This window comes from Chelon labrosus, assembly GCF_963514085.1.
Source record: "Chelon labrosus genome assembly, chromosome: 6".
Lineage (NCBI taxonomy): Eukaryota > Metazoa > Chordata > Actinopteri > Mugiliformes > Mugilidae > Chelon > Chelon labrosus.
Genome location: NC_140342.1, coordinates 8,264,889 through 8,279,344, shown reverse-complemented (window position 1 = coordinate 8,279,344; position 14,456 = coordinate 8,264,889). Strand labels below are relative to the sequence as shown.

The following is a 14,456-nucleotide window of genomic DNA, read 5'->3' as shown; positions in this document are numbered from 1 at the left end:
TCTTTATTCCATTAAACTGAAAAAAAGGAGCTGTTTTTCATCTCTGGCAATTCATTCAGATAAGCTGCTGATTCAACAAGACTCTTCATTACGTCTGCTTTCAGCACATAAGCAAGCTTTGTGACACTTAATGAGCTGTTTCCGTTAATGTACTGCTTCTTTCACATTACATGCTTTATAAAAAAATATTGATAGCAGCTTTAAAAATAACACTTTTCTTTCTTTCTGGTAAGCACTAAAAATATATTATGACCTCAGGAGAATGTATTCTTTCGGTGGACTTCAGCTGTCTAACTGGACTATTGATACAGAACACATGCACCGACAGCAGAGGCCTCGGCCCTTCTCACCGATATCTGAGTCAAGGTAGGATTACAGCCTGCCATGTGTAGCCGCCTTGATTGTTATGTTTCGAGCACACGTACAGCAGATCTGCCACAAGATTTTTGGACCATATGGGGCTTACAGTCCTGCCTGCTCCACCTTTGTTGAGCAAGAGCATTACAGTAATCCCACGTCCAGATGAAAGAGAGAAGGCAGAGGCTCCTTGGAAAGGGGTTATCCGTGGCATGTAGCAGTGACACTGTGATCTTTGCCCCCGCAGCACAGATCGTCAATGTCCACTATTATCTATAGCCCCTAAACATAACGCCACACCAACAAGCTTTGTAAGTACACAGTAGATTTCAAGCAAGAGGCTCACCTATCATGATGTAATATCCAGGACTTTTCTACGAGATGCCACAACCCAGAAGGAATAATACTACAGTGTGTGCATCATCTACACAATGATGACGTCAATCAGTCTCTTGTTAGTCTATAAATCAACACAACCTTGAGAACCTTGACAGACAATCTTACCGGCTCACCGGCTTAAATAGGAAAAAGCCATGACAGTTGTATGTCAGCTTGCGTTAATAAACCTTGTCTGCACAATGGCTGCCATCAATTACAGACATGGCGTAAAAGTCAATACAAGTGCCTTCACTGGAAACGGGATACGCATCTAGGTGAAGCCTAGGGGAATCTCCTTTGACTGTTGCTTTGTGAAAAACATTAAGCTGGCGATAAATAAATGTGTCTTTAGTTAAATGGCACATCGGGGTGAGTCAGGAAGGGAAATCTCAATTGCTCTGTTAGATACTGTTGTGTTCTTCTGGTTCTCCACTGTGCTGAGATTAAGAAAAAAACAATTTTCTATAAACCTCTTGGACATCTAACTCCACTGCCTGACCAAACCAAAAACATTTAAGGTTTCAACTGTAGGTCCACGGACCAGGACCAAAGCACAGTCACACCAGAAAATGACAGTGTAAAATCAATCCTAACACCTCTGTGAAGTATTGCTTTAGGATGTAGTGATGATATTTGTTTGGCCAGTTGGTGAACAAGCTAACATGCTAGCGAGTTGGTCTGGCAGTAGTCAGTTTTGTCTATACTGAGCTGTTTCGTCCCTCTTTGTATTTTATATATCTGATTCAAAATATGTGCCAGTGACTCCAAGGTAAGGTTTCAGTCTAATCTGTTCGCTTTGGTGACACATGAGACAATAAGCTCTAATTTCATGGGTCTTTTTGAACCTCACTTCTCAGAGATCCAAACAGCGACACACTGTTTTACTGACACTCATCGTCTCTCAGTCAAACGTTCAAATGTTAGGTTGTGTGAGAATGTCGCCACAGCTAAGGAGCTTGTTGCCATGGTATTGAGTTTGTAACCTTTCAGCCTAACATGACGTTGAGTTTGGTTACTTTTACTTCCTGTCTTCGGTTCCTTTTACTTCCTGTCTCTGGTTTTACTCCCTGCCTTACAATTACAATCACCTGTCTGGTCTTTTGTCTGCATGCCACCAGTAGTTTCACCTGTGTTGTGTTTCTGCATGTCTTTATAGTCCACCTCTCTCTTGTCAGTTTATCTGTGTTTTCTTGGTGTTTTGTGCTCGTGTTCTCTGGTTGTACCGCCTGGATTTTGTGTGCCTTTGTTCTTTTTGAGTTCTATCTTGTCTTCATTTCTCCTTTGGATTCTTTCTTTTTTTCAGCTCTTGTTTTTGGAATTCTGTGCTCACCACTGCAACGCCTTTTGTTATCGTTTTAATAAGTTTTATTGAAGTTCTTTTGATTCCTTCTCCTGACTCCATCTGTGTCTTGCATTTGACACTTTCTTCTCCCTGACAGAAGTTGTGACAGTCTAATACTGTAAACGCAAAGACTTTGATATAATTACAGAAGTATGCTAATGACTCAATCAATATTGTGGGACTTTATTTGGTAACAGATGGCCACCTAACAGATTCAAATGAAAGCTGTTACTTAAATACATGTATTTTGGCAGATTGTTCATCTAAGTAAAACCTGAAGTTTCTTTGGCCTTTGTAATTCTGTATAAAGCTAAGACAACAGAGCTTGTTTTCTTGAAGATGTTTCCGTGACCTATGACTGGCTGAGAATCTTCATAAATATACCTAATCAGTCTTGCAAATTCATACATTGTAGCCTTTCCACTTGATTGAACTGAATAGGCTGAGAAATTGCATAGTTTTGATTGCTGGATGAAACCAGGCCTCAGATTGTCATCTACTCACAACACAAGACGCATTTCTGCAACATGTTGTCTTAGGAAAGGAGAACGAAATGCATAAAGGCTTGAGTGGGAGATAGCAGCTGTTGCACATATTTAAAAAGATTTTACCAACCATTTAGTAGCTGATTAGACATTGTTCTTGAATAGTGCCGGAGAGGGAGTACTGGATGAAATGTATAATAATAATTTTAATGCAGACCGCAACCCAACTTCATTTCTGTAATTTTGACCCGCTGAGTCGCTCAAACTGGTATAGGAACTTTAGTCAGAGAAACATTAAGATGCTCAGCCTGATTGTCAACTGACCTCTGTGCTCCTATTTGTAGATCAAAAATCAATCTCACAGTGCAATGCAAACATTGAGCCACACAATAAAAACCTCTTCCAATTTTTTTATAAAAGGGTTTAAATGTTTGAGATTAAATACATGTTCAGTTTATTTCAAAGAGCTGTTCAACATCTACAGTCACATATTTCAACAATTCCAGTGTCAAAGCAAAGCAATGGCAGAATAATACTTTCATCCTCATTTTCGGTGTACATACACCCACAATAGTCTTCCAAGGTGATTTATTATTCTAAGAAATCTTGTAAGCAATCTGCTGTACGCTCCCACTAACTTGATTTGCACCAATTATCACTTGTTTGCTGTGAGGATGTGGAGTGCTCATTGTGTGGATATATAATTAAAAATACTCTGCACAAGTTCAGCGAAATAACTGATTCGTAGAAGCTTTCATTGCCCTCATCAAAACAAGTATTAATAGAAATAGAAACATGGAGCATAAGGAAGTGTGGTGACCATTTATTCTGCCTGACGCATACACGGGATAATCTGGTTTCCGCTTTGGCTTGTGCGCAGATGGCGCTGGGAGGGGGGAAAATGGGGACAGACAGGCTATAGGGCTAGGGAGGATATTCACCCCTAGATAAGCCTTACTGTACCATGCACCATGTCAACCAGCCGGTGTGTGAGCTCAGTCTAGATACACTTTGAAGCCGTTAGTCAGCAAGACATCCACCAAGACTGTGCTTATGGGTGGACTGGAAGCAGAGGGTGGAAAGACATGGAGGTGTCCTGCAAGACATCTTCAAGTGGGTGGATAATGATGAGCTGAGGCGCAACAGCTGTGAAGTAGCTTCATACTTCGAGTTGCAGGCAAACACCAGTAGCATTCTGAATACTCAACAAGAGGTCCATGTTTAGAACGAATATTCACCACGATTTCTTTACATTTCCGTGTACTGAAGTGATACATGGAACTTGCCCTGCTTTGGCTTGTTTCTCCCGGCACTAATTCAGACTGGTTGTAGTTAACATCTCTCGCCCTCACATGCTACACTTCTGGCAGGAAAATGATCCCCTGGCTTAGGACCTGTGAATCTAAGGTAATGGATAATGGCCATGGCAACACACAACCTTTACTGCCCTTTTACCTGGTGCTTAACAACATAGACACAAGAGGAAGGCACATTAAAAACACAGACAAATAGTGATGGAGGGACAGAGGGGGAGACAGACAGAGAGCGGGAGGATTAACTTCTCATCCAGTCTTTGCTGTTGCATGGATTGTAAGTAGCTTATTGCGCAAAGCGCCCTGCATGTAACTGGTGCGTTTGCATGATTTGTTTTGGGAGTATTTTTGTTTTTTAGGGACATCACTGTCCTCATGCAGGCAACTGAGAGCTCTGCTCCCAAAATAATCAATTTGGAGAATCTGGCAGGAGGTGCTCGGCTAACACTGCATCTAAAGCTATTAAAGAGCTTATAAAAGCAGCAGCTTTACTTTCATATAAACATTACTCTTTAAGCCCTCATGTTGAAAAAGTTAATTGGGTGCAATAAAAATCTCATCTTGGTTGTGCTTTTCTCCATTCGGCATACAGATACGCATCCAGAGTCCAGTAGGCTTTAGGGAAAGTAAGATCATACATTGAACATGAATGTGTTATCTCTGTTAATGTCTACCCTGACTGATTTATTGGTTTCTATCAGAGAAATAAATACTAAGGGTCCACTCCAACTCTGTTCCTTTTTATTTGAGATTTCAAAGCCACTGCCTTTCATTAAATTGAATTTGGGACTATTCATTCATTCATAGCACACATAATAATCACGAGCTGTGGTCTTTTGCCCTCTTTTTTAAAATTCTGGCTGTGTTAATATCTTGTCTTACTGCCTTTTCATATCTACTGTAGTACTTTTGATTTCCTTCTTATTTCACAGCTTGCATGTCTGTAGCTCAGGAGGTTCAGCATGTTAGGTTTGTCCTGATTGATTTGTGCACGAATGGATGTCCCCCTGATTTGTGTTTTATTTTTTACTTGCAGTAGAAATCAACATCCACACAAATTTTACAAATAAGCAACCCCGTTGTCCAGTTTTGCACGCATGCCATTAAAAAGTGTTCAGTGTGTTCAGAGCTGTGCCACTCTTACCTGGAAACGACGAGGGGTAGAATCAACATTTTCAGCATCCTCATTAGCAGCTCTCCGGGAAACTGGAAGTACTTCACCTCCTGAAACAACACAGAAAATTGGCTTTTTTCACACCCCAAATGTTCAATGTCAGTCGATCGACATGTCAGCATTGTCATTGTTCAAACTCGACAAAGCGCACATGTTGAACAAATACGTCAATTTCTTTCTAAAGCAAACCTTGAGAAGCCTCGACCCTTATTTGAAGTACACAGAATAGAAAGATTCCTGGGCTCAGAAAACAAGATCATAAAAGTGAGTTTGAAATTCTTGACTCTTAAATGAAGAATGAATGACCCTATACAAAACAGGTCAGAGCCACTGAATATGCTATGAGCCACTCCCACCTCAGTGGCCGTCTGGAAGTGACTCCCTGCTGTTTCGACAGCACAGTATGTTAAGAAAAAACAAATTGCTCATGGATTTTCCGTTATTTGTTTCTTGAATACGCCTCCCAGAGGACTTGACTAAATGTAAAACTTTCTGTTGAATAATACCTGTTTCCTTAACTGAACAGATGTGCATATGACCTTGAGTTGTGAGATCTGTTTGAGTGAGAGGTCGAGAAAAGCGTTGCATTACACATCAGCCACAGCATTAAAACCACTAACAGGAGAAGTAAATAACATTGATCATTTTGAGACAATTCAATGTTCTTCTGGGAAGTTTTTGGACCTGGGATTAATGTGGATGTTACTGAGACATTTACCACCCACCTAGACCAGACCAGGCACGTGTGTCCACTCTCTCATGAGTCACAACTGTTTAGACAGGTGATCATAATGTTACGCCTGATCGGTGTGTTTTAGCTCTCACAACCTTGTCATATAAAACCAGCTTTGATCTGAAGGTGACACAGGTTTAAAACATGAAGAATTGTTGTCAGATAAACTGCTAAAAGAGTGCCGTACTGTGATTATTTTTTTCTTCTTCAACAAAATACAAAGCAAATGTTTGAGGCCACTGTTAGACCAAACAGAAGCTGATTGGCCTATAAGGCTTATTCACACGTGTTTGATTGTAGGTTAGAAAACCAGGGTGCTGTAAGGCAAGGGCTCAATTTACACCTGCCTACACACCTCTATTTTTAGACAGAACATAAGAGAAGTCAAAATTGGTTGAATCATCGTTGTCTTATTGATTACTTGGTGAGATTCCTCTACTGTAACACGTGGCCCAGTCATATAGTCAGAATGATGCAGTAAATTGAAAGAAACTGACCTCCAACTCTTCCACACTTATCACCTGCTGATTAAGATTCTTCTCAGACTAAAATGAGAAGGTGTGCAAGTCACAACCAGATAGGTAATCTGGTATGACAGACTCAACAGTGTTGGAAAAGCAGAATGCATGAATGGCCAACCTCACTTAAAGCTACAGCAATCAGTAGTTTCTCATTAAAAATGGATTAAATTATTTGATTGTTTTTTGTTGTAGATTATTATATGGCCTGACTGCATTTACCCTCAGCTACACAACCTTTTTTTTAAACACATCACACACAGCATTGTCTTCAGTATCAGTTTGCTGGTCAGCAGTTAGATCTGCAGAATCCAGCAGCTAAAGATATTTCCTTCATGAAGTGTTGGAGACACAACCAGAGATAACAGACGAGGGAATATTAATGAAGGCTGCAATAGTCAAACGGATGAGAGCAAGACATGAGTGGAAATAGGCTGGGGCAAAACAAAACAGAGGTGAGGAGTTGGAAATGGAAATAATCGAAATTTAAGTACCGCACATCTGTGCAGCGAGTTGAGCAATAAAAGCTTTTTGCTTCTGTTTTGGAGCCGGAGAGCTTTTAGACCAAATGGCTGAGCGTGTGTGTGTGTGTGTGTGTGTGTGTGTGTGTGTGTGTGTGTGTGTGTGTGTGTGCGTGCAGGGGCAGGGTGTGGGGTGAGGTTACATTCACATGTGTATGTGCATGCGTGTTTGTATTGTCTGTGTGTTTGTGAAGGACAAACGCAGCTGTCACCAAGTCCTGGCATCTGCTAACAGTGGAAGAAACACTCTGACAGACATTTGGTTCACTCAGGCACACACACATGAACTCCATGGCTGGCATAGAGTACGCACATCTAATTATTCTACAAATTGACGTAAAAATGCACGAGGTCAGTCTTTGCATGCATCAAGGCTTTTATTAAAACCTTGTCTCCATGTGTATTGACCAGGAGATTCCATGAACCGCAGCTGGTTCGCAGGGTCAAGCCATTTATTTCACTTATTCAAGCTGTCTGCACGGCATGTTTTGTTGAATGAGGTTTTTTTTTTGTGCTAGACAGAAGGAAGGACGCAGGTAATTTAAAAGACAATCCTCCTTTGAATACTTTGAATACTTTCTAATTTACTTTTGGCATTTCTGTTAAAATTACCGTTTAAATGGCATTGCTTCTCTTTAAAGCTTAAATCTGCTCATTATCCATCTATGCTGTTTAATCTCCTTAACTGTATTTATTTTTTTTCCAGTCTGCCACTTCACTTTCTGCAATTTAATTCTTTCCGTTGCTTATTATTTAAGGACCTTGTGCGCATCAGTGCTGTATGTATAATGTCTTGAGTTGACTAGCAGTGCCGTTCACACAGGTCAGGTGACTGAGAGATGGGAAGTTATTCAGCTGAAATAGACGGAGTGGTGGGAGAATGCGTTACGTGGTGAGGCATACTAAGTGTTTAGTAGCAGTGCAGCTCACGGTGACTGCCTCAACGGAGCTTGCAGGCTTAGCTCCATTCTTTTTTTTTGTTTATTTGGTTGCATTGTTCTCTGTTGTCAAAGATCACATGCTGTTTGTTTTTAGCCTTCACAGCAGTGCTGCTCTGGGAATGGCAATGCTGGACTGTCAGTTAGTCCACTGCTTTTTGATGGATCCATACTGCATAAAATTTTGTATAATCATGATGCTCAGAGGATGAGGCCTCAGGATTTTGAAGATCCCTTCACCTTGAGGTAATCAAGTTACCATCATAATCGATCCAATGCTTTGGTTTATGACCTATTTTGACTAAGGACAGATTGAGACATCGAACTCATCTGTAATAAATGAATGTATTAAATAATAGCATTAACTAAGCAAGTGAATGTATTGACCATATATATTCCATATATATTATACCTGCTAAAAAACAGCTGCTGTAACTATTAAACTCAAACAACCACTGTGGCTAAGAACAACTTTAATATTACAGGTATAATACCTATAACAGTCCCTCTGAGTCCTTTTGATCAGCACAGCAAGCCATAAAGAGCGCTGAAGTCCTGACAGGGCCTCTTGGTTAGCATCTGACTTCAGCGCTGCCAGATAAAATAATCATGCTAACACTCCAGAATGATGATAATTCAGTAATTGTGGTTTCAAAAGCCAGCAACGGCCCCAGGCTACAGAGTTTATGATAACACATGAACGGAGACAGTGGCTGTCTCATGAGCTGTCAGAAGAGACGTGACTGGATCATTAATAGCAGACTAAAGCTCACAAGGATCACACTGGTCAGCTTCATTCCATTTCCCTGTTGTAAAGAATTGATGAAACAAAGACACATCAAAATGAAGGGCTTTTACAACTACTGAGCATACCATATTCCTAAAGTGTTATTCAAATCAGTAGTGATCTCAGGTTCTGATGGTGTGCTCCTGATACAAATATAAATGTAAATCTGGCAACGTGCCTGCCTGTCATTACCTATCAACATCTGAGCGCCAAGGCATGTTGCATGCCAACTGAATATATTTTGCTGTTTTCAGCGTGTTATTTTGCTCTCAGTGAAGTGCTGCTTATCATTGTCTTTAGCGTCCCCTTCCCCATCTCATACATCAAGCTTTAAATGCCATGACATACAGTATGTGCAGTGTATATGCTGCAACTCAGTATTAGCCCTCATTTGCTGTTTCCTTCACAGTTTTTTGTGTGTGTTCTTGGGGTTCACTTTCCCAAACTGTAACATCTTAGAGCAAATGGATGAAAGTCAGTGATCTTTAGAATGTGAAAAAACTGTTTCACCACTACAAACAGGCTGTCTCCACTGCCTTTCTTCCTTGTGTCCATCTTAATGACAGTGTTGACCATAGGCACACAGCTCAAAATCAGGCTGACGTTTGGAGTGACCTTTTCTTTCAGTGACCTCGGAAAAAGTGCATTCTTCATTCCTCTCTGTCCTCCTTCGAAACACACTCCCTCACACTTTTACACTTTTCACACACAACGGACGGAGTCTCTTCCTTCAATCTCTATAGCTCTTATGTCAAACAGTGTTCATTTAAGACAACTGAAACAGAAATAAACAACATGAAATTGTCCCCTCACTGAACCAGTTCACTAATCTATGTGTGAATTTCACGGCACACTGTTAAGAAAGGCTGAGGCCCAAGCCTTGTTTTGAGCAGAATTTATTGTTCGTATTCTGCTAGCGAGGTCACCTTGACACTTTGATAAATTCTGCTCAGTGGCTCCTGAGGCCTTGGTGAGCTTGAATGTGTGGTAGTCAAAAAATAGCAGAAAATACAGAGAGGGGACTCATTTTCATGCACAAACTGTATTTCCAGTTGAAGTCAAACAGAACATAAATCTTAACATATTATCTACAGTCCATGAACTCATCAGCAACAGTGTTCTCACTCCTCTGAAAGGAGATGACTGCTACTGTCATCAAAGCACAGCTCTGGCGTTTATGCAGTGATAAAAAAAAACTCTCACCAGGATGGCATACAATTGAAAAGAGACGCGTGCACCTTACGTCATGTGTGCAAAAGCCCACCCCAAACACACACACACCCACACAAACCAGTCTCCTCATCATCCAGTTTCAAAATGGTTCCCATTTTTCTGCTCTGTTTCACGTGTCCTTTTAAAACTGCACGGTTTTAGTTATATTTTTACAGTTTTGTCTGCATTCTTTCTGCCTCTCACCATTCCCTATTTCATTTCCCATCCAGACTTGTGTGAATTATATAAGTGAGTACGAGTGGTATGATGTTGACGAGTGATTGACAACTAATCCCCCCCCCCCTCCTGTCCACAGATTCTCTCAGGCCACATTCAATTGGAGCGACTAACATGATACCATTTTACATTTTGAAAAGCAGCCAGTCCCTGAGGTTTTTTTTGAAGTTGTATGTTTTTGTTACCGTGTGTCGATCATTTAGGTGAAACTGAACAACCATCGGCACATGGTACTTGTGTTGTAGACTGTGGTGATCATACCCAAATTTTGATAGAATTATGTGGACATGGAGATGTAGATCTGAAGTGACAGTGTTTAGTGTGTTTTCTGTGCCATCTGGGGACAAATTCACATCCCTGCACGGTTAATAATCTGTTTGGGCGTCAAGGAACGAGATTAAGGCTTGAATAGGGCACATTTTTAGGTCTGTATAACGCATGTTAGTCATATATGTTTTGTGTGTGCATCTTTTGTGAAAATGTTGGTGTGTAACTTAAGGATCAGAAGTGCGGGGAACAAGGGACTGTGTAATCAAAAGCTGTGGTGTCTGAATCCATTTGAGCATTTAGAGGGGATACAGGGGGGAGAGGCGACTCAGACACACCACACAGGCTGTCAGGAAGGCAAATGAGGAGTGTGTGTGTGTTGGGGAAGGGGGGTTGAGGATGGGTGCATTTTAACCAACTGACCTGCTCGGAGAGCTGCTTGCCCCTGAGGAAGAAGCCCAGCAGGCAGCCGATGACCACGGCCAGCACAGACAGGATGAGCAGTCCGTTCTGCTTGCAGACATTCTTCACCCGCCCCCACACTTCTTCCAGAGCCACTGCCATCCTCCTCCACCGCCTCCTCCTCCTGTTTGTCCCGGCCCTGACTGCAACTTCGCAACCCTCAGAGAAAACCACCAGAGCAAGGCCCCTCTTTTCACCACTTATTCAGCCATACAGAGCCAGGACAAAGCCAACAGCTGCCACCGCACAGGAGGAAAAATCAGGTTGAGGATGCAGCAGGTGGGACCGAATAGACAGGTGAAGGAGAAGATGGCAGAAAAACTGCCAAGAAAGTAAAAGGTTAAGAAAGTACAAAAAAAGGAAATGTGGTTAATGGAGGAGGAATTTAAATTTAAGGAGGTAGTGATCCAAAAATAAAGCACTTCAGGAGTTCCTGCGTTTCTCCTCCAAGCTGTTGCCTTCGTTACTTCACATCAGACTGAGAGCATCACATAGACACGCTATCTCTGTCAATCTATGTCTGTCTCTTTCTGTGTCAGTCAACTCCTCCGTCCTCTCGCCACCCCCCTCCCCAACAGACACATTCCTGCTTGTGGCCAACAGGGGGCTCTGCGACAGCTGGTGGTATTGTCATCAGGGTTAATACTACGATCCTATTAGGGCGAACTGCACAACTCAGATCTAAGGCTGGATTAGAGAGCTCTCTGAACAATTGGACAGCAGATTGTTCCAGTCCACCAAAGGGAAGGGGAAAAAATAAAACAAAAATAGCACAAGTGACACGAGGTAAAGAACAAAATAAACCAAAATCTGGACTTTACAGTACATTCATGATTAGGTACAGTACAGGTGACTGCACATAATGACAACAACTGACAGAAATAAGAATGTACACACACAAGAAGCCAGAAGTCACAGATTTATTAGATCGACTGTTTGGGTGGTATTGTATTGCTGTACATCCATCGTACCACAGGTTGAGTTCATGATCTGGTTCCTGCTGAAAATGAGATCTGGTCAAGCTAATAGATTTGTAATGAAATTTAAACTACTGGATGTACGTATTAAGTTGCTCAAACATAGATAAATGGTGCATTTGTTGGAGCATATTTCAAACTGTTAATCTGGTGCATTTACTGCACTGGTGCATATTTAAGGCAGAAAAGCAGTGTATGTGAAACTAAATAAAAATAACAGCGGCCAGAAAATATTTGCAGTATTTTTACTACACTTTATAAACCGATCAGGTGTAACATTATGACCACCTTCCTAATATTGTGTAGGTCTCCCTTTTGCCTCCAAAACAGTTGTAACTCCTCAGAGAATGGACATGGGCCTTCTGAGGGTGTTCTGTTGTGTCTGGCATCAGAATGTTGTTAGTGGGGGGCTTTGGGTCCTATGGATTGAGGGGAAGGGGCCTCTTTGGATCATCCGACAGATACTTGATCAGTTTGGGATCTAGTGAATTTGGAGGCCAGGTCAACACCTTGTGCTGTTCTTCATGTTTTCTGAGTTGTTCCTAAACCGTTTTTGTGTGTGTGTCTGTGTCAGGCTGCATCCTGGAATGTCATTGCTATGGGGTGGGGGTGCCTGGTCTTGTCTAGGTGGGTGATGCATGTCCACATGAATGAATGTCAGGTCCAAAGGTTTCCCAGCAGAATATTGGATTGTCACAAGATGGTCAATGTTATTTACTTATTCTGTCAGTGGTTTTAATGTTGTGGCTGTTCGATGTTTATAGAATGCGCATTCATTTTCTACTTCAGACATCATGAAGTGTATTGGTTATGGCACAGATGTGTCGGACAAGTATCATGTGAATCTGATCAGAAGCTACAGCTTAGCTCCAGTTTCAATAAAAAGGTGCCTAGCCAGACTCACTTATTATCAGAATACGAGTGAAAACGGTCCATTTAACAAATTCAGCTCCAAAGTGCTCAGATGGCACTTATGACTCTGTTACTCTTTCGTCCATTACTGCATGAAGCCCACCGAAAAAACATTTCGACTGGCTCGGCAGATCCTTACTGGAGCATAATCAGCTCCTAATGGAGCGACTCAAGGCCAACGTTCCATCACAAACATTTGAGTGTTGGAAGTAGTAAAAGAATATATACGTGAAATTGCAATAATATGGAATTAATGACATTATTGTAAAAGTATACATGAAGCAATATTATCCAACACTGCAAAAGGGATGCTACCTGCTCATGTGTGAATAAAGAGTGGACATTATCCGGAGAATTGATGAAAAAAATGACAAATCCTCACAGTAATTGCCTTTTATTTTTCGCAGGAATGGAAAGTGCCTTTCGCCTTAGAAGCAAGCACATATTAAAATGAAAACATGCACTAAACAGCTGAAGCCGCACACTGCAGTCATGTGGGAAATATAGTTCAGAGCATGCTCTGCAGCGAGATTATTGACAGATGGGACAGAGTCCAGTTAAAGCTCCCCTCCCAACCATCTCCCCTAATGAGCTTCATTCCTTGAACACACTTGGAAATCCTTTGGTGTCTTCAAGGAAATCACCTCCCATTGAGAAACTCATTGTACACTGTGAGGGGGGAAACAGGGAGATGGAGACACAGTTACCTCAAAGTCGCACCCAAGAATCTCAATAGTCCTTTTTTAACATAGACATTTTGTCTTGTCACAAAATAGCGCTTTCAAATGGAGTTGTGTTCTGCATGTTCACAAGAAGAGTCCATGTGAACATCAGTGGACTAGTTGAGACATGTTTGCTGTTTGCATGTTTGCCATTTTCAGAAATAGCAGGGGCCACGGATATTTGCTTTGTCTGTGGGCAATGGGTGAATTGATGGTAATTAATTTAATCATATGGAGTTTTCTTTCAAATTTTATAATTCATGTGTGGAAGATAATGGGATTCCAAGTGGCTTCAAAAAGTCACCTTGCCTTTTATTTTTTTGCTTTTCCTACATGAACTCTGTCGCTACTTTGCTAACTGTTAGCCTTTGCTTCTCCTAGATTCAGGCAGTAACCTAGCAACAGCGTTCCCATGACTTACGGCCGAGCATTTTGCACACACACTTTTCATGTCATAATTGTGGGCTCACGTGTTTTGAAGGTAACAACGGTGGGGAACACGCAGGTGTACTAAAGATGGCTCAGTTCCATTAGGTGTACTAGTGATATGATAGTGAACCAGCATGCAAAAAAGGACAGGAATGCAGCCATCAATAATACACTTGTGCTTTCAAGCGTATTATCACAAAGTGGTCCTAAAGACATCTATTATGGGTCACGATCATATATCTCTCACTACAAGGTGAATGGCACAAACTAATTAAGAAACAATTGAGTGTTTCGTAGTTGTGTGTATTTTATTGTGCATACATTCAAATGAAGCTGGGATGGCCTCGAGATGATAGAATCTGTATAACATCAGGGTTGCACACAGTTGGTATGCATGGCTACTGTGTACACAGGACCCACAGAAGATAAGTTAATGTCGTTCTATTATTTTGTGGCATCCTGATAATGGAATCGAAATACACCAGTGGTTTACAGCAGTGACATTGAGTTATAGAATGAGTGGTTCCTGAGTGGAACTTCTGAGACATGTACAGGAACACATGAGTAGTATGACAAATAAGGACGCAGGTGGGGAACAAAACAAAGTGAAAACAATTACACATGCATAAAAAAGCAAGATGAAAATACAGCACCAGAGCAAAAATATCCCTCATGTGTATGTAAGTTATAAA

At 41.3% G+C, this 14,456-nt stretch overlaps 1 protein-coding gene across 1 annotated transcript in view; it reads right to left on the bottom strand.

Annotated features, from left to right (window-relative positions):
• Positions 1 to 10,826, bottom strand: part of slc1a7a (solute carrier family 1 member 7a) — a gene marked incomplete at its 5' end in the record, with an annotated part of 28,883 nt that extends 18,057 nt beyond the window's left edge. Inside the window, 2 exons of the mRNA XM_084546576.1 lie at positions 5,020 to 5,099; positions 10,686 to 10,826. Of these exons, the coding sequence (XP_084402702.1) occupies positions 5,020 to 5,099; positions 10,686 to 10,826 (221 nt within the window). The remainder of the gene's footprint in view (positions 1 to 5,019; positions 5,100 to 10,685) is intronic.
• Positions 10,827 to 14,456: the final 3,630 nt, after the last annotated feature.